The 22994-nt window shown below is 34.6% G+C and overlaps 1 protein-coding gene across 1 annotated transcript in view; it reads right to left on the bottom strand.

Annotated features, from left to right (window-relative positions):
* The window catches only part of LOC112591561 (transcription factor collier-like), an 84351-nt gene that overhangs the window by 15902 nt on the left and 45455 nt on the right, over nucleotides 1–22994 (bottom strand). Inside the window, exon 7 of the mRNA XM_025335404.1 lies at nucleotides 1752–1833. Coding sequence (XP_025191189.1) covers nucleotides 1752–1833 — 82 coding nt within the window. The remainder of the gene's footprint in view (nucleotides 1–1751; nucleotides 1834–22994) is intronic.

Raw genomic sequence — 22994 nt, 5'->3', positions numbered from 1 at the left:
CACCACATAATAATAATATGATTATAATATTTACGCCTGTGATAAACAGCATACACCGATAGAATATTCTAGCGTACTACAAAAGTTCGGATTTGATAGAGTGGCGGATGATGAACGGGAATCTTCGTAAGTTTACCATTATTATTGTGACTTCTTTTTTTATATTTTTGTCTAAATGTATTTTTACACGTCGCAAATTATCTACGCACGCATGCGCCACAGACTAGCAAGCATCGATTTATTTAACTTTGTTAAATTGTGTAAGTATTATTATTATTTTACGAAATATACATAATGATTAATGGTACATAACGTCATAACCTATGCGTGTACTTATTACGTGCAGCGAGAAAAAAAAATTATGGGTATCGTAAAAAGAATGATCCGCGTGTTTATGTCATTGCTATGAATGGCGGGGTGTTATAATAATGTCGAGGTATTTTTTTGTTGTTTTCGTTCCCTGTTTTCAATTGGAATGTTATCATATTATATCGACTACGGGATGATAATAATATGGTTACCATCGTCGTTAAACGTGATAAACGCGCCAAATAAAATACCTACAGGACGACAATAATGTGATAATTATTCATTTGAAGGTGAATAATATGTTGAACGAATGTTTTTTTTTTTTAATTCACAAGGTATTTTTTTAAATTTTTTTTTGGTTTTTATTATTTTATTTTACTTTAAATAGTAATATGCTGATTTTTTTTTCTGCCGTTTTCTTAATGTAAAACTGTTGTATATATTTGTTTTTGCTTAGTTATGTGAGTTAATTTTGTTAAAACTTTTATTAGTCGTACTCGTGGCATACTCCACAAACTGTCGTAGATAGTCTTGACATAAATTCCGGCTGTTTTGAGTAATTTTTACACCGAAAGCTTTAAAAAAATAATTAATACAAGAAAGGGTTTCTCTCTTTCTCCTATAAACCTCTCATTTGTTTTTTTTTATTTTCTACTTTTTTTACTTTTCTGTTTACCATTTCGGACGGGATTGCATCAATTATGAACCGTGATGGAATTTTATATTCTTACAATCGTCAGATGAAAGAAACTTTTTTTATTATTATTTAAAGCGTGAAATGCAATAAAATATTTATACGAAAAAAATCGACAGAGATGAGCGTGTTAGGAAACAAAAAAAAAACGCAAAATTTTCACATGCATTAATTAAACAAATGCCTTTTACCTGTGATGACAATTCTCTCGTTTTACGAGTATCATACTACACCTTTTCATTATTATTTTGTGAATAATGATTATGCATAGTACGTATAAGTTATATAGTAATTAATACGTTTCTCCGTTTGAAAAATAATAACTGATATATTTTATATATATACCTACATATTTACGGCGCACTGAAAACGTCAACGAAGATCGTTTAATTTTTCTTGTTTACGATGTTAACCCACAATAATCGGAGTACATAATGATATTAAAATTACATTTCGTGTTTGAACGAAGCGTATAGGACACGCACGACAAACCCACCACAGACGGTATATATCATTTTATTTTTGTGCGCATATATACATATTATAATACTGGAAAACCCTTTTACGTTAATGACTTGAATGAAAAAATACAAAAATACCCCCTCGGTTTTTTTTTTGAACTGGGGAAACGAAAGACCTTGTTTGGTTTATATACAATATACATATACTTTTAACTCCAATATTGTTTAACATAATATAGTGTATATTATACTCTAAATATAATATAAAAATAAAGGTAACTACTTACTTGAAACCTCCGCATGTCTCTGGGATTTCCAGCGTTTTTCAAACAATTTTGATTGCATTTCAAGAAAAACTTCAAGAAAAATCTATAAAACAAAACGTGTCATTTTAAATTAGTTGCGTTTAAGTTATAACTTATAAACAAAAACAAATGTCAGTAATATTATTATTACGGATAGGAAGGTATCCAATACCTAAACAAAATATTAACATTATACGTTTATTGTGGATGGTGGTAAATAATAAGAACTTAAAAACAATATTTTTCATTATCAATTTCGTGTTGTAACTGAAGGCGTTCGTCTTAAGGTCACTGTATTAACAATTAACGTTTCTCCTATTTATTTATGGTATATATCATATTTACAGTTGAGTAAAATCGTTGAGTTTGCAATGGCCAGGTATAGCAATGAAACAACGTTAAGTATACACTTATCCGCAGTGAATTCCGTCGCAAATATAGTTTATTTATAGTACCGACTATACCGTGGAAATAATATTGTGCATCGTATTGTGATATTACTGGGCCGAGTGCGTTTCGTTTCCTACCTGTAATAACATTTTGGCGTTTAATAAACACCAATGGCATACAGCGTATAACCCGATTATTAACTGTTTTTTGAATCGTACACAATTATTCCATTATAGTGCGTATTAATTTGTTCACCGATTTCCACGGTCCATATGAAGATCGGTGTACGTACATATTATTATCATAATAAAAACGAAACGCTAGATCGATGGATTGAATCGGAAAGAATTACGGACAAGAGCCCGCGGGGACGGTCCCCGGACAGAAAATTGCATTATTCAATTTGCTGTCGGGGTAATGAACGTATACTACGTAATAAAGTTACAATAATATTATGTATATATATATATATATATATATAGCTTATAGTATTATAATTTTATATAGTTTGCGCATAATGATTGATGCACACTGCCAATCGTCCTCCCTCTTCCCCTCTCACACTTGGTATTACCGTCATCGCGGCACCGATCCGTCTACTGTTTTATTATATGGTCGACTATCACGCACACGGGGTTAGGTTAGTCCGATAAAATATATATAATCTTTGGCACTACCCTCTAAACCCGTCGGCAGCGGCGTCGGAAAAGACTGAAGTAAACGACGGACCGTCTCCTGAGCGATTCCCCCAGGAATTTTCCGGTCTGTTCGACGCACCACGCTGCCACCACGATATCGTGGTTGGTTTGTTTCGTTTTTCTATGACTATATACCTCCTAATTATATTATAAATAATTATATTATATGCACACGGGGTCTAAGTTCACTAAATGCTAATAAACACTAGGTCGGTATACGTTATATAAAAAACATAACATGACCAAAGTCGCAACGATTGTATTAGTAGTGACAGAATTTGAAAAAAAAACAATATACGAGCATTTTGTGTAGAACAACGCATCAATGCAATCATCAAGACTGTACGAAGTACAATTATTTATTTCCTCTGTAATAATAAGTAGATAGAAATCTATATCGCTTTAAAATACGTATCCGTGTAAAATTTTAATTCAATTTATCCACCTACATAATAATTTATTATTAATGTTAATACCTATATGCATACATAAATAATATTATGTTTTTCCGGAAGCCCGATCCAGTTTTTTATAATGTCACTGTAATCTAATCTATATGTGATATAGTTGTGAGTTGTGACGATAAATAGCTTAATGCTACATTATAGTTTTTGAGCAAACAAACCAGAGACGGTAGTGCACGATCAGTATTATATGATAGTGTAGTTTGAAAATATATTACCAAGTTTCAAGTTATATCATATGTGCATAATATGTGTGGTGGGCCCGACGAGGGATTAACGTTTCGACCGGTGGTGTATGTGTCGTGATGTATTTTATAGCTGACAATCAGTCCTGAGATCAGTACACACAGAGCGCGTGCACGCGGCCGTGTGCCGGATAAATCGATTTCCAACTGATACTGATCTTTAATAATAATGAAGATAATGATGATGATAATAATAATAATAATAATAATAATAATAGTATTTGGCTATATGTTTATAGTTTATACGACCAGCAACGTACGGAAGCAATAATCCAATGTTTGAACATAGTATACGTCGTCATCGTTGCATATTTGAACTTTGACGTACAGGCAAAACAGTGCGTATTATATTAGTATTATCATTGATTTTAGAATACACAATAATATATTATATTTTAGAATCAATGGTATTATTATAATAATACGTGTACAGACGATTCAATTAATTCTAAACGTACCTTATAAACAGTTGAGTAATAATATTAAGGATAATTGGGATAAATTAATGTTTAAATGTTTAAAAAAAAAAAAAAAACTATATGTACTCGAGAAAATAGAATTATGCATTCCAATGAAAAATTATAACTTTTAAACGATAAAAATGAATTGTATAAAAAAATGTAGACAATTAAAATTTAGTCGTACGGATTTAGTAGTAGGTACAGAGGTTTAAGTCCTGGAAAAACAAATTCAAAATAGCCACACAGAGTTAAAAGTTCCTGTATTTGTTGAAAAAAATTGTTTTATTAACTTTAACTCTCTGTAATTTGAAGTAAATACTTTTAAAATATGATTATCATTAAACATATTATATTTCCGTATGTTTAGTAGGTATGAAGAATAGGTAAGAGTAGATGCTATAACAATGTTTCGACGACGTGTGAAACGTGCGGCCGAATCGATTAAAAGGATTCCGCCGGGTCGACAATATTATATTGGTCCCGCGAGACATGCGAGTTCTGTGTACGGAATAACATCTCTCCCTTACACCACCACTAGCTACTGCACATTGTTGCTCGTCCGCATAACGATATCATGTACCTTCAACCTTTGGATGAATTACTATTTTCGCGAGACGACGTCCTGCCAATGGAATTATATTACACAAAACGAGAAAAAGAAAATTAACTCGTTTTACTCGGGCTTTATATACAGAGTGTAAAATCCATACGGCCTACGATTATCATATACCCAACATAAAAGTATAACTTATTACTTACTAATATAATATGCATACCAACACGGTAATTTATATTTTTATAATTTATTTTTATATAGTGTATAATAATATACCGCACGCACAGTGACGAAACTAAAGAAAAAGTGGACACCAGTAGGAAAGGGTAGGTACTGATGTCTGCGTGGGGAAAAGAGTGAAATAATTGCATTTAGCTACCCGTGAAAAGAACACACATACACATATGAACGAAATTGCGTATATCCTCATGGTGTAGCGGGATGGAGAGGGTTACCGCGTATACCTAATGTTTCTGCATTAGCCCGAGAAGTCGATGACTACAAACCGTCGGCGATTCCTCCCCGGGGATAGTTCAGCGACAGTCGTTCTCGTTACCCCGCAACAGTTTATCTTCGATCCTTAAGATTTCTCTCTTCCATACTGTATATATAGGTAGGTACTTCTGTTACCGCGGAAGTTCGTTCATTCTCTGCACCGTCTCTCTCCATCGACCACTTCTTATGTATCTCTCTCATTTACTCATACTCTCTCATCTCTTTCTCTTTCACTCTATCTATCTCACTCATATACGTTATACTTACAAAATCGAGTTCTTACTCCTTTATATATAGTATATACGCGTGTGTACAACAACGACCCTGCAATAAAAATCTTCCGCGTGCACCGGTCGTCGGCCATTTGGACCGTATAATCTCGCTAAAGGTTTTTTCGCCGTAATTAAATAGATCGTTCACAACGGTATAATAAATGTGCGACCATTTCTCGACGACCTGTAATGATTACTATATGATACGTGACGACTACCCATCGCCGTTATTGTGCGGCGCGCGGTTTAATCCGGATCGAAAAAGCGTCCTCTTGTCGCCTGCGCATACCTGCAGGTGCAACCGATAGAAAACCAAAAACGTACCGTGTATTATATATATTTTTAAATAAATAAACCTGTGTACGACATTTCAAAACGTTTTCCCCACGGTGTCGAATCGTCGTTTAACGTGGAAAAATCCCACGCATTTCAATTCGGTCCCCAGATTCAAAACATTTATATATTACTCAGTGCGGGTCATTGTAACACGCTTGTCGGTATGTATATATACTTACCGTGTAAATTTATTTTCCTTTTTATATAATAAACTAAATACAAAATATGTTCAACAGCGGCATTTATAATATTTAAAGTTCTATATTCCGACAAATAAGTTACGGCGACAACGGTAAAGTTGCTGTGGTTAACCGTATGGGTATCTACTTTACTCTCTGTACATATCATATCTACGTGTATAAGTACGAGTATTGTATAGGCAAGGCCTTACGCGCTGTACATGTATGGTAATAAAATACATAAATATGGTTTTGATACAATTAGAAAAAACGACGGGAACGGAATGTTTTCTGTAAATTACATGGCTTATACGCTATATAGTAGTAATATTGTAATATTTCATTTCGCCAAAATTGTATAATATATACACGCTACACATATAAATACTTACACATAAACTCTGAGTTTGGCGGTGGCTCGCTGAAACCTTTAACTTCCACACGCACATACATACTGCAATATAATATGAATATCGCAGTGGGGTAAGTCTTAACGCTTAATTTCGTTCACCGCCTCCACGGTTCGACTAAGTTTTCGCGCAACAAACTTATGCTGCATCACGAACAACACTCGGAATGCGAGTGTGATATATAATGAGAACAGTGGCGGTGCAGTGGTAGTAAGTACTCTCATTCGGCGTGGTGTTGAAAACTTCATCAACCACACCGCTCGTCCGCATGCTTATATATAAATATATATATATATATAATACCTACATAAATATAGATATATAGATACCTATTTTGTGTGCATGTATTATTATATAATATACTTAAATACTAAATATGCGTTCTCTGCATTTGTATCGTACGAGTGTGCAAGTATAATATTTACGTGGAAGTTCTTGGCGGATGTAGTGTATTGCGTATATCTTATACACTATATCATATTTTAATATAATCATTAGAGAAAACGGGGAAATGCCAAAGTTATGGCGGTGACAGCACGAATGATGTTTGTGTCGATGAGAGATTGCCGCCGAACCGTTACGTTCCGTCGTCATAATAAGCTAAATATGCCACGATGTACCTGCATAACAAAGCTGTTTTCCGGGCGAATATCATGCACGAGGGACGATGTTACAACCATTAAATATCACCGTTAATTTTATGTAAGCGTGCATGTTATGTTCTTTACAAAGTAAAGTTTTTACCAATAAGTCGATAAATTTAATTATAAAACAGAAGACGTATATAATATTGATTGTGTTTGGACGCATAGTCAATTACGTTATAGAGCCAATACTTAGAAACAGTTCTGGTTTCACGTTAAAACGCCCATTAAATACGACCGATTTGAAAATCGTTTAAAACATTTTGTGAACTATATTATAATTTAAGTTGCAAGTCTTTATTAGCTACAAATATTGCAATAGTTATTAGCATATCGCATATTCGCATCTCGACACGTTCTAAATTAATATGACGTATGCACATTGTACCTAACAGAGAACGTACGTTTTGAGACTCGTTGGTAAATTATTTATTTGTCAGAAATGGCCAGTCTTTAACTTATACCGTTGTGGTGATTGACTGACGACTGTTATCATGCATGTATCGTCTGTAGTATTTGTATGCTTGATATCAATTATCATCTAACGATTGATGATGAATGATGATGTGTGTATTGTGATGATATACGCAACCGTCGTTAAATACCATTTAAAACCATTTTAATACCGTTTAAATCCATTTAATCCATTTGAATGACGTTAATAATAGTATTAATCATCAACAGTATACAGAGAGTTGTATTATATTTCACAACAACATAAATAATATATCTGTCGTTCGAAGTATGAACATAATATTTATTTATCTGTTCACGATAAAAAAAAAACTACTACGTTACTCGTTGTATTGTCGCCTTTTTAGCGGCGCGCCCGTGTAAGTTTTTCGACTCAATGGTCAGTGCATATAATACTATTATGAAAATAATGAAAAATCAAATATCAAAACCAAAGTATTTTGTACGATAATAATTTCTTGTTCTACGTTTTTGTGCCATAAGCGTCGTTGACTTGTGCGGCTGTTATCTTTGTATTATGCGATAAAAACGCAATGGTATATTGAGAGTAAAATAACAATATTATTATCTGTGCTGTATCGTGCACCATAATGTCGGCTAAAACTGAAAATACGCTTAGATACACATGTTATAGTTGTTGTATATACAATGCTGTACAGCGATACCGAAGGGCATACCGCTGTATCCGCCGCCGCCGCCGTCGTCGTCGTCGTCGCCGTCGTCGCCCCCGCCGTAGTCGCCGTCGTCGCCCCCGCCGTAGTCGCAGTCATAGTCGCAATCGTCGGTGGCGTCGTTTCCGTGGCAACGCGGTGGCGTTTTAGGGGACTATCGCGAGTCGCCTTCCATTTTCGTGGCGCGGGGTGAAAGTGCGTTGGCGCAGAGCGGTTCGCGGACCGACGGGGGTGGATCGTGGCGAAGAAGGGTACCCGCGACGCCGTCCGGTGGGGTCGGAGGATTTGACAGTGCGTATATACTGCAGTATATATATATATATACGTGCATAATATACGTTCAACGAGTATATATATATATATATATTGTCGAGAGGAAAAATCGTGGCGGTGATGGTGGGAGGGGGACTTCGCTGGTGGCAATGGCTTTTCCGACTCGCCACCCTCCTATTCCAACCACCACCCGCACGCCGACCAAGCACATGATTTTCCGCGCCCTCCTTTTCCAGCGATGTGCGTGTGTGATGTTTGCCTCGCATCACATCGTGTGCCACTGAATAAACCGATATACAGACTGCGAGGCTATATGGTCAACAGCCCATCTGACTTAATCCCGCGGTTCGGGTACCCACTTTATTGGTTGATCAAAACAGTTCTTTTTAATAATTCTCTCCTCCTCATAGATGTTTACGCTATAGATGAGATAGTTTGTACAGCACGTTCTATAGTTGCGTTCACTTAAAACTTTTCGTATTATATATACATAATATATAAGTGTGTGTGTGTGTGTAGGTATTCTTGGACTTTATAAGTGCCTTAGCTGCCAAGACTTAGTATATATATGAGACGACGATAAAGTTGTTCTACTAATACTCGATTATTCAGATACTTGCAGCTATCTTGCTATCCTTATATCATGCGTAAAAATTTGGATAATTATTTTGTATACGATCCAACGCAACGTATCGTAGAAATTGAATAACTGATGTTTGTTTTTCGCTTTATCTTGGTTCCAGATCAATGTAAATCAAATATTCATACACACAGGTGCACTCGCCAAAGTGTCAAATACGAATTTTTGCAATTCGTTTGATTTATAGTGAATGCAGGTAAACAAAGATTTATAGTTGAGGATAAAGACTGTAGCTGCAATAATGCAAGCTATACCTATTATTTTCTTGGTGTAGGCATAAAGTATAGGTTCACACATTTTTGGCGTACAAAAAATTGTAGAGGATAACTCGCCAGACGTCGCTATACATAAACATTAAACATTATAAGTCAATTTACACGAGTTTAAAATCGAGACTACTTATTTACAGTATATAGGTCGCGCATTGTTTATATAAAGGGTTCATAAACTGTACACTTTTGGGGTGCGAATATCAAAGAAAATATTATTAAACGTATAAATTATTTAAATTGACCTCTGTTATAATGTTTTCGTTTGGATTCATCGAAAGTGAAAATATCAACGGGATTCACAAGCAAACAAACCGTAATTCGTTCCGTATAATATTTGGGAAACTTTCGTTTGGAAAACGTCAAAACTTAGAACCGTAGAGTTTACGTGTTGAAATAAATGTACGATAATTTGTTTATCAATAAAAACAAAAATCCATTGATAATATGATGTATACAAATATGTTATATATATGTGTTGTTATTGTATATACATACATACATATATATAAATATATATATATATATATATTTATACATACATATATATATATTAATATGGTATAACAATTACTACCAAGTACTAGATAACGAAGTTATAATCACTAGGTTAACGTTAGCTACTGTTCAAATATTTAGGCGAAATGTCGTATTTCACGAAGCTTCAACTATATACGAGTATATTATTATGACGTTATTGGATAACAATAGAAATTGAATTCTGTAGTGGTTATCGAATGAAATATTATTAATCATTGGAATCTATTGATTGATAATGCTTAACTTATCATCATTGGTGTTACGGTAAAGACGCGCGTATAATATAATATAATGTGCAGTTGCAGACATTGCAATTTGCAGTTTGCGAGGTAACGACGATGAAACGATTCCAAATGGATTTAATTGCGCGGAATGCCCACGGAAGTAAACAAATAGTGTCTAATTCAAATATCCGGCCAGGTATTTCTTTATTTCTCGGTGTGAGGGTCAAGGGTTGAAGACACACACGTTGCAAAAACAATCCTGTATATATGCGCATATATATACAGACGAACGTTCTGTACGGCGGCGGCGGTCCGGTCTTGGTGACGGGTGAACGGTGGTGGAGACGTTCGCGGGAAAGGGAGAATATGGCGAAACGGACGGGCTGAGATAAAAGTTTACTTGTAGCCAGCGCGCGCGCGTGTACACGTATGTGCGTGAGCCGTGTGCTGTTTGTAGTGTACGTGCGTGTGCGCGCCACGGAATAGCAGCAGTCGACGGCAATAGCATGTATATATATATATAAATATATTTATGTTGCTCCGGTGGTGGGTAGACAATTTAAGGGGAGGATAGACGCGGGTCGGCGGTGTGTCGGTGGTATAGCGATCGGAGGGATGGCTGCAAGGGAGGGATCGAGAAGAGAGTGTCGAGAGAGGAGAAGGGCGAGAGAGTGTAAGAGGGGATGAGAGAGCGGAGAAAGAGAGAGAGACAGAGAGATGGAGAGAGAGTATTGACTCCGGTTCCCCTGGGCTTGGGTTCCAGTCAATACCGCTGGGACCTCGCCTTACGCGGCTCGCAGTACTTCCCAAACCGAGTGTATTATAAACTCCAAGAATCCGTATTGTCTGTTGTTGTTGTTTCGTTTTATATTTCCCGTTATCCTGACGAATCAAACCCGAATTATTAAAATTACGCGTATTTGTTATTCGTTATTATTACGTGTACACACGTGTTTTAAGTGTACGCAAAACATTATTTAAGAGCCAATAGGTAGAGATGAAATAAAATCGTATTACGCGTTGAACTCACAACTTCATTTTGTAGTCGACGTCGTTATATCGCTACGCGTGTGCGATTCTAGTAAAATACGGCGTGCCATAATGAGCTTATAGATCGCATTGATTATTGTGTATAAGTAAATAGTAGGCAATAACGAACAATATTGGACAATATATTTTATATATAGACAATAGTTATTTTAATTATTGCTTTTTAAACGTGTTCGAAATATATTAAAAGACACACACCTATAATTTGTAGAGAATAACATTTTCTTGTAATGTTGTTTTTTTTTTTTAAGTATGAACAATATAAAAGTTGTTAAAGTTTGAAGCATATTAAAATAACACGGTTTAAAGAATAATGAATTTTTTGTATGTTTGAACAAACCCCAAGACAGCAATTAATTTGTCTTGTTTATTGAACATAAAATTTAGTTCTTTTAAAGGGGTTTGTCATAGGCAATTTTAATGACATAATTAGAAAGATTAAAGTTTTAAGTTATAAAAAAAATATTTAAAAATTAATTTAAAGTAACTTACAATTGATTTCAACTTCTATTTTAGTACTATTTTCTGGTCTTTGTTTAACGATAAAATTTTAATATTTAATATAGAATATTATTTCACCCAAAGAAGAACCACTTAGGAGGTTACAGTCACACTTGAGAAATGAGATTTATACACGCCAAAGATTTTTTTTATTTTTTAAATGTATAACATTTTTTTTTTTTATGAAACTGATATATAAATATATATAAATCACTATAACACACTAAATACTGTCTATTTTAATGTGTACTCGTAAATAAATTTGGTTTCTGATTGTGGTTATTTTTAGCTCGAAATAATTTCCTATAAAATTTCGTAGTCACATAACTAAAGAAAATGTTATTGACTAATGGATTAACTTATAACTTACTTTTAAATAATATTTAAATGTATTTATGATTTAAAATAAATTTTTTTTTTCATAAAAATTGCCTATATTAAATCCCTTAAAGAGTATGTAGTGGCGTTTTCTAAATCTGTTGTACTACAACATTTAATAACATGTGTTTATATAATATGTATACAAAAAAAAAAAAAAAAAAACGATTTTTCGAAAATTCTATTTCATACCATAGACATGAAATATAAATGTATAATAGACAAGTCATTATTTTATTAATATATTACATATTATATATTACGTAAATGTGTAGTGATTTAACTATTATCATCTATGAACCGAATTAAATTTTAAAACATCATTGGCTGTTTAGATAATATATATATATACGTATATATATTTTTATATTAATAAGTAAAATAAATAAATAATATAAATATATAATTTCAATTAAAAAAAAAAAAAAAAACTTTGACATTAAAATAATATTATTAGAATATAATATTATATCATCTAATATTTTATATTATTATGTGGATCTAATCCAAGTAAATAATAGTATTTTGTATACAATTTGGTTTAACTTATGACGTATAAAGTAAATTATTTTTGAAATTCTTAGTTTTTTGAAAACAAAAAAAAAAACCATTGAAATAATAAACGTGTACAGTTATTACCCATGTATAAATAGGGTGATTAACTATGTATTCTCACCCCTTTTTCTTCTTAAATAACGCAGTTATTTAAAATCTGTTGGAATTTTTAATTACTTAAAGACTATATTTTCAAATTTTTTTGATTCGCTGTACTGCTTAAAGAGTGTCCCATGAGAATACATACTTCTGTTATTTAAAGTCAACCTATTTTTAGATAGCAAATTATTATGCAGATAATTTTTCAAAAATCTTGGTAATATATTGAAATAAAAATTCAATAACACTTTGATAAGTAACAAATCTATAATAATGAATTCGGAAAATTTTTCAATATTTATAATTTATAAAAAGGGCACAAGTATAGTAAATACTAGAATCGATATAATATTAATTTTTTATTTTTATAACACCATTTTTAATGAATTTAATTTTGAACATAAAAATTTGAAAAACTGAAAAACTTTATATTTTAAATTAGATACATAAGTGATTTAAACAAAAAAATATCCAGTAAATAACTTATAATAAAAGCCAAGGTTCTTGTTTGAAAAATAGAATCTTTTATCAACACAAGACATCTTTAAGTAGTATAAAAAATCTCATGAATTTTAAAATATGGTCTTAAAGCTTTAAGTATATTTAAACTATCTAAATATTAGAATTTTAATGTAAGAATTGAGGTGAGCATACTTTGTAAATTACCATATATATGCAAATTATAAATTATCAATATGTATAATAATATTAATAATATAGTATAATGAAATTCATATATCGTAAATCGTGAATATAACAAATTAAAAACTAAGAGTTTAAACTTAGTATGTAATACATTTAAATAACAAAACACTAATCACTGAATAGACATTCGTTTCGTTTAGATAACTATGCACATTATATTATAATAATAATAATAATAATAAAAATAAAACGATTTAGATTAAAATTAGTTTTGTTACAGTTTACAGTATTACAAAACGCGTATTTTTAAAATTCAAAGAAATTTAAAATATGTCATCTGATTCAAAGTTCTACATCATAGAATCTAAAATGTATATAATTACAATTCATGTTATATATTAGCTATCAGAATCGGTAGCAATCGAACATAAATTATTGATAGAACAACTCACTTGCACTAAATCATTTTTATCATAGTATTTATTAAAACTTAGATTAGTTTATTACTTTTCATAGTATAAAAGTTTCGATAAGTTTTAAAGGGTAAAAATCAATAATATAATCAGAAACAAAAAGTCAGAACACGTCGCTAAAAATTAGCATACGTTTCTTATTTTTTTTACAACCGATCAACAAGGTATAAAAATATATGGAATTTGTGAAATAAAATTAATGGGAGAGAATCGAAGACACCTATATGGAACGAACGATAAGTATATTACGTATATACTGTGTAAAGAGTGGTGGACTACCAACATTTGATCCCGTTTTCTGTGCTATGAGCTATCGTGCAAAACGCTACGGAAGGTCAACGCCGTACACTGTACATTTATTTATGTTACATAAAGTGTACACCGGAAATGATTTCTTTCTTTTTTTCTGCCGACACACAGCATGCGCGGTGTGTCAGACCCAATAACGTTAGTATATCGAGTTTCGGAGTGCGCACGCATATACACTCTCAATCGTCAATCCCGTCGGATTGCATTAGTTGCAGTGTTTCACTTCGATAAATTTGTCATAGAGCGGTCATTGAAGTATTAAGGGCCCAGCGGGATATCTCCAATTATCTCTCATTATTTTTACTACATAAATGTAATATAATATGTATAATATATATATAGATACTATTTTTACATCACATATACCTACCTAACGACATTTTTATAGGTATTACCTATACCTACATGATTAAAAAATTGAGTATGAATAGGGCATATTAATTCGTTACTAACTTTTATTTTGGAATGCAAATGTTAGTTTTATTTGTATTTATTATATATAGCTCTATATTTATTTGCATTTTTTTGCATAATTCTAAGTATAATTATACAATATTGGTGTCTGGTAGTATACTTTGTGCTGTATAATAAAGAAATTTCGGTATTTGTTTTTATAAATTGGATTAACCTTTCACTTAAGTGGTGTGATTTTTTTTTGAAGAGGGAGTAAGTTGAGTTGTTAGTGGAAAAAACATGATTTTTTTTTTTTAATTTTGAGGAAATATAATATTGTGTAAATTATTAGTTATTATGAAATTATTGATACAATATAATAATTAAATATATTTTAGTGCTTTAGTTAAAATATATGGACGCATGACCGTAAATTTTATATACGTTTCTTATTTTTTTTATAACCAATCAATAAGATATAAAATATATGAAATTGTAATTTTTATATATTTGTTGTATATAGGGACATAATATAATAAATTATATATTTTTAAGTAAGAGCTATTTTTGCTTATTATTCTTCTCTAGTTGAACGGAAAGATGTGAATATTATATTTACATAATATATAATAAATTAATGTTTATTATTTTTAACTTTCAGTTAAACTTTAGTAAATGTGTTCAGTGTTATAATTTAATTTGTTCAACCTTTCTAGAAAATGTATCATGACTCTACTGAAGTAGGTAGTAGGTACTATATTTATTTAGTTTTCCACGTTTTTTTCCAAATATAATTAGGTTATTTTGCCTATGACGATACATATATAGTTATGTAAGGTGAGAATTCAATTGAGATAAAAATGTAAGTGGTTTACGAGCGAAACGATCTTTTTTTTGTTATATTATATGGACTGGTCAAAATGTTTGCCCCCATCACTTCTCTCTATTAAAAACTGATACGATTCCACTTGTGTCGGTTTTATTGTCTTGTTAGTTGTTTAAATATCATTATATTGCTACTTATTATTTTACGGTCGGTGGAGTATATAATACTATAAATTACCCAAATAACTGCTTAATCATACGTCGGAATCACAGACGTCAAATTTCAGCTTAATAATTACTGTCATTTCGAGTTCGTATTATTATACGCATTATGTGTAGTCTATTGATTTTTATAACAAAACAATTTAACGATTGGGTGTACGTTTTAAACAATAGGAATATATTACCTATATATATATATACTATAACATTGCTCGGGTGTAAATTATAATGCGAGTTATATAAAATATTTATCTGGTTAATAGCAATAGTAATTAAAAACGATCGTTTATGTCTGTCAGAACAAATAATAAAACCAATGAAATAATATTATAATAGAGTTGGATTTCCAATAACATTTAATATCGGAAACTCCAGCAGTAAATATTGTTGTTGATTTTTGCCAACTTTTCTGTAGTTTGTAGTTTATTAGAGGGTATAATATATACATCATAGGGAATGAAAGTAGATGGTCTAAATTTAAATTCAATATAACCAAATATTTGCACAGTTTTCTACTGAATAAATAATAGATCACTACAGTGAAATTAAAAGTACTCGTATATATTTTTAGTTAAAAGAATCACTCAAATACTATCTGCAATAGAGTGGTTTGCGTATATCGTGAAACTCGATTATACTTTTCGATTGTCTTTAAGACGTGAATTATGGCTCGGGATGAGAAAAGGCAAAATATATAGTATAATAATATAATTATATATTACAAAGATGAGTTAGTAGGCCAGGGGGTTACTGCAGGGTTAGCTGTTGAAGAGCAGATATTATATTCGCAATGTCTGACCCATGTGTACAATAGGAATAATAGAAAGAAAAAGTAGGGAGCATTGGTTTTATAAGATGTTTGGCTATTTCAGAAAATAAAGATAGCTAGATCTTATAATTGACGGAGGAAAAAATAAAATATATAATAAAGTATATAAGGATATTGGGTATTTGAATTATTAGATTCCTTGACTCTTTACCCATGTGAAAATATTTGAAATGTTCATAGAATAAAATTATTATTTTAAGTTGAGCTAATAAATTATAATACGCATATATTATGTTTGAGACTAAGTTTTTTGCAGTAGTTCACTATATAATATAATCATCTTACCAACTATAAATCTGAATACACCGGTATTTTAATTGTACAAATGTAAGTACGGTTATAATAATATATAAAGAAAAACAGGTTTAAATACACAGAGCTAAAATGCTAACGGTCCACTTCACACCTGTATGGTCAACACTTCCTCACAGGTACCCGGCTGGTTATATTTGTACGAAAAAAGAAATACTCGTAAATATGCATTACTTTTAAAATACAATATTGTTTACAGCACCATAAACTTAAATGTTAGAAAACAAAAATTAGTTTCCTTCCTGGATTGTGACTAAAGCAATTATCATAAAGATAATATCATAAGCTTGCAGGTGTATAGACAATCAATTAGGAAATAAAAAAATATGACGCTAATATTGTAAGAACTGTGTGAACGGAGTTACGACAGGATTAATACAGCGTGCATTCCAAAAAAAAGTCGCGCAGTCCTTCAAAATCAACCTCCTCCTACCTATAAAGATACGGTCCGGATCGTGACTTTGAAAAGCTCCCGTGGCACCCGCGTTCACGCTATACGCACACTACGCCTTGCAAGTACCTACACTGCATACCACGCGCATATTATTACATCCACGCGCGCGCGCGCGCGTGTGTGTGCGGCGGGCACCGTGTATCTATATTATGATAATGATGCGTGTCGCGTATTCGCTAGCAGCACTGTATCAGCACCGAAATAAAATAAAATATATGATATCACATTGGGCGCGCGACAAGGAAAAACTGTACACAATCGGCGGTGGCGCAGGTACCACGTGTGGTTGTGGAAGTGGCGGGAGGCGGCGGGGAGGCGAAACAAATTGCACGGCTCCCGGGCCGTTCCGTCTTACTGTCAGCTCGCAGCCGCCGTATTAACAGCTTCATGATGACATCATCAATTCCACGAGATCGTTTCGTTCGCGCGCGCCGTAACACACACACACAAACACTATAATATTATATATTATATATACAACGCGTTCGTCGCCGTTGATAAATTACGTCATTAACGCGGTTTATTAACGGCAACCGTGTGCGCGTCGATATAGTGTATATATATACGTAAGTACTGCAAGCACGGAATCGTATAATATAGGTAGGTGTATAATAGTAATAATAATATAACGAAAACGTTGTCGGGGAGAGAGTAAAAATAAACACCCCGAATCTCGTCCCGCGATCCAGATGCACAATGCTGCATAAATAATACGTACCTAGGTGCACGGGAGTGAGTGTGTGTGTGCGGGTGGGTGTGGATGTGAGCGGGTATAGGTCGCCGGGGCGCAATAAAACGTCTGTGCGCGCGCGAGACTTAAATTTTTACGACGGACGTTGTCGCCGACGTCCGGTATAAAATGTATTGTGGTACACGCGTACATACCGTAGAACTTATACCCGTGTATACCTCTACCCGTGTACATCGGAATACGTGCGCCGCACACTGCGCGGACGACGACGAAAAACAACGCGATTCGAGCGGCGTACGCGCGGGCCGTATTATGATATTATACATATTATTTACGCAACGGTATAATTATTATTGTCGTAATAACGCTCCGCCGCTGCTTGCGATGACGACGACGACGACGACGAAAGGGTTGATCGGGACGCTGCGGGTCGTCACGTGTCGGTCGCGCGCGCTCTCCCCGGAACCGTTCAATTAATGTGATTGCGCGAGCGAGTCGACCCGCGCGTGGCCAATCGCCGAGGTGACGGGCGCGCGAGCGCTAAAATCCGGACTTCCGCGCGTCGTCTGTGCGCGCGCGTTACGGACACTTGAAACCGCGTGCCGTATGTCGGGCGACGAGTCGGCTCGTTTCTCCCGCGTGTCTCGTTCTCTCTCACTTCCTCTTCGCAGCACTATCACTCGCCCTTTCTTTTCATCTACGCACATTATAGACTTATACGAACGATTCCGATTCCCAACCCCAAGTCGGCCCCGTCAGTCGTGTGTACGCGTACGTACGACAAAGCGGCACGGATTAGATCATAATACGTGCGTTTGTGTGCGCACGCATCACCGGGACGCGTATTTTGTACGCGGTCGGTCGAGACCGGTCGTTGTTGTACACAAATAATATTATAATATATATATTATTATTATATTTTCTAGTTTTATTCGTTGCACACGTACCGGATTAAAAAACACTCGTGTGGCTGTCGTCCTTGCCGGTCGGGGTGTATATCAGATGTGTCGTTCCCTCGCACTTCTAATGGCTTTTAACGACCACTTCGTCCTTTAACTTTTTTTTTTTTTTCTTAAATTTTTTTTCTCCCCCGTTTCGGTCACACGTCGTCCCGACACGTACGCGAGATACGACAACAGACGATCGCCAAAATCCTAGCGAATCAAGCGCGTCTCTCATACGTCGGCACGAAATAACTTGCCGGTCGAGTGCGCTAAGTATTCGATGCGCCACTCTTAGACACTTATGCTTATTTATCTTCGAGATTTTGTTTTTTCTTTTAAAATATATTTACTGCAGATTCTATAAACAAATCTCAATAACCTGGACTTAAAATTGCTAGTTACTATATCATTGATATACTGTATAAGTGTATAATATGTATATGCATATAAGTTTAGGAAGTCATAGTTATTGCGTGTAACGAGTATAATATAATTAATATGTATAATATATAAGTTGATAAAGCATTAAGTTTTTAAGTAACGATTTATGATTTCGTAGAGTTTTCGTCTTAGCGCTCGAAATATCATCGTATGCTTTTCGCGTTAGAGTTTATTTTTTTCTATTTCGAAATCTCTAAATGACTCAAAAAAAAAAAAAAATTCGTCGATCCGTTTTATTTATTTATTATTTTTTTATTTTTTGTATGTGCGTTTTTTACACTTTATTTTTCTTGTGAATAATAGACACGAGTTGCGCGCACACAAATCCACACACTCGCACTTATTTAATTTATTTATGTATACACGTGTGCATATCAATCACTTCGTTGGACCGCGCTGCAGTAGTGTCGTTCCGGTTACGTCAGGAGGAGGATGAAAAATGAAAATGAAAATAAACATCGACACACGAGTTGACATAAAGAAACAAACATTGTCCATACATAATATAATAAAGGACGAGTATAATATACAATATATTGCCGAGAACGATTTGTGCGAACGGTTGTGTTAATAAATCATTAAAAAGGGTCGCTGTCTTCGTCGTCGACTTGGGATTCGGGTCGTGCGTATAATGCATATATGTCATATATTTATATATGTATGTATGTGTGTGAAAAATAAATATAAAACCGAAAAAACCTAGTTCTTTGCACACATTAGGTTTTATCGCGTTTCCACCGTGCTGCGGCAGCTATAGATCACAACATTAGTAGTGCGTAATATTTTAACACGGAGCGGTCTCCTGCGGTATATATTATACATTTATATTATATGTGTTGTATTATTACATGACCGATGATCATAGCACGCGGTGCTCTGGCACTCGTCGGAATAGAGATAAAAATGCCAGTGACGTTGAAAAAAGAATGCATGTGTATAATATTAAAACACCTAACTCAAGTCACAGACCGGTATAATATATTACGCGTGTACGTATTACAAACGTTATAACATATTAAAACGGTTTATATTATATAGTGCGGCTTGTTGTGGTGGTCGTTTCGCCTAATCGCCTACCACACCACGATATCATATACGTATGCTGTATAATAATATTAAACATTATTATATATTTACATAAGGCGGTACGTCATACATAATAACACTAATGTATAGTGTCGTAACGGAGACGATGGTGTTACATTTGACACATGACCACACTCATTCTGGCGGCGGACCAGATGCAAGAAGTGTCAACGGTCGCGTAATTTATTGTGCGTACGGAGTGCTGCGTTAGGTTTGCAGCGTTGTCGCGGAATTTCGTCGGCGACGGAGAACGTCATCGCAACATCGTTGGTCGTAAAAAAGTATCCGTCTGTGCCGCGTAAAAATCACGTACAGGTGTGTGAACGGTCATGCGGCGTAAACGACGCATGTACGACATGTATGTGACGCGACATCGCCGAAGTCGTTCGTAAAACCATTGCAACGTATGGTTCACCGCATTACATAATATATATATATATATATTATACGAGTGAGTGCGATACGTATAAATAAATAAACTGTCGTGTCCCGCGGCGGTGTGATTTATTGCATTTTTTTATTCCCGAAAAATTTTCGGCAAATTAAATTGGTAAAAGTTTTTCTCCCCGGAGATGTCACAGTGTGAAGCGCAGGCAGCAGCGCACGCGTTTTGAACGATGGCGTCACGATATCGGTTGTTTATATTGACACTTGAAAGCAAAATTAATTTCATATAACTTTAACATTCTTTTTTTTCTTTTTTTTTTTTTTTTGCAATTCCCCCGACACGGAAAACGAATGCTCCAATTTGCTCGAGCCAAAAGGTTGGTGACAAATTAATAATTTATAAAGTTCGTCTTCCGGGGGGTTGACAGTTTGATTAAATCCGGGCGTCGGCGACTTCGGCTGAATCTAACACATATAAACAAACACACACACACACACATATATATATATATATATATAGTGCGAGAGAGCACGCTCGTGTATACGTATAATATAGTTTATTGTCATCAGCGATTTCTTAGAAGTTTATATTGAAGGACAAGACGTCGACGAAAGTTTAAGGCAGCAAATACTTCGACTCGGTCCGTTTTAGTAGTTGGGCGAGGCCGGTGGCGGTGCTCGCCGATAATGTACTGCAGTGAGATAATATTATATAGGTATAGGTACGGCGTTCATGTTCACTCCTCGTGCTCACTGACGCTTAACACTGTGTCGCAGTCATAATAGTTTTATTTAACACCGAATAAGAGCTGTATCGACACAAAATATATATATATATATATATATATATATATACATCACTGCACTATTTTGTCGAAACGATTATTGGACGCAATCTCGCAAATGGGCGAAATCCGCGTTGTGCCGCCGCCGACGTGTGCGAGCACACACGTGAATCGCGACACGGTTCGCGTGAACTCAACGATGGGAGACACTCTTTTTATGGGTCTCTTCATCGCTGCGCGCCCCCGACGAGGTTTGGACCACGTATTATATTATTTTATTCCGTACGGCGAATCGAACAGATGTTTGTACACCAGTGAACCCGAAAAACGAATTAACCCCGTGCGACACTCCGCAAACATTTTATAATACGTACGTATGCGTGTCATGACGACAGGACTGCACTCGCGAACGGATACGCGTTACGACCTGCGAAGTGTTACATAAACTACTCGCACTGCAGTTATTATTATTATTAATTTCGCGTCTGACGCGTTTACGCGCCCATAATATTTATACTCGGGGTGTTCGGTCGCGATGCACACATATACAGCACACTGCACATATCGTCTCACGCTTCCATTGGCTTATTGATTGACCCCGCGACAGTGGCAACATTAATACATTTACTCGTTCGTGGTGTGTGTGTGCGTGTGTGCGTGTGTGAGCGTACCGTTTAAAGTGTTTTTACTAATTTCCGACGGAAACGCCTGTGGTGCCGCGTGCAGTGATAATTTATCGTCCGTGTATAAACGCACACGCACACACGCGCTCGCGCCCGCGCATACCTCAACGCGCTAATTATCTGACAAATCCGTCCCCGGATACCCGTAATGGACCGAGTGTCGTCGACTGAACAAACCCTCGAATAAAAACGTGCACCCCACTTGTGCAGCGTATCGTTGTCATACGCACAATTACATTACGTCGTTGTCGTCATCGTCGTCGTCTGAACATCATGGGAACCGCGCGCGCATTCCGGATTTTGGTTTTGGTTTTGTGATTTTTTTTTTTTTTTTCCCATAAGACTATGTTTTTCATTCGAAATTATAACCGCCATAGCGGTCGTGCACTACGTTTTACGTATAATATTGTACAGCCTGCAGTTTCGTTTACGCCGGTGCAGGTGACTGCATAATATTATATCATGGTATAATTGTATAATATATATAGACATTCAAACACAGCTTTCAACTTCGCATTATTTTTACACTATCTTACAAACGCAAAAAATAACCAAAAAATTATCGGTACAAACTGTGAATATTACAAAACAAACTTTTTCCTTAGAAGAGAATTGCACGACTAGAAATGTCTAATTAGTTATATACAAAGGTATAAATGTGTAACAAAATGTTACCCACTAGAGACGATACGAGTTTCACTTATACCTAGGTCCCCCTAAAGTTACATAATATAAATATTGTAAAAGCGTCAAAGAAATATTATAACGATACAAAATTGAATAGCTGATGATTGAATAGTCGTTTTGCTGATTAGATTCTTAATGATAATTATTATTAAATATAAAAGTAGTAAAGTGGGGATACGGTATTATAAAATCGAGAATTTAGTTTTAAATCGGTAATTTTTATGATGGTTTTTGT

This window comes from Melanaphis sacchari, unplaced genomic scaffold (assembly GCF_002803265.2).
Source record: "Melanaphis sacchari strain LSU unplaced genomic scaffold, SCAv2.0 Contig13_pilon_pilon, whole genome shotgun sequence".
NCBI lineage: Eukaryota > Metazoa > Arthropoda > Insecta > Hemiptera > Aphididae > Melanaphis > Melanaphis sacchari.
The sequence above is the reverse complement of the archived record's forward strand: the minus strand, read 5'-3'. Positions and strand labels throughout refer to the sequence as shown.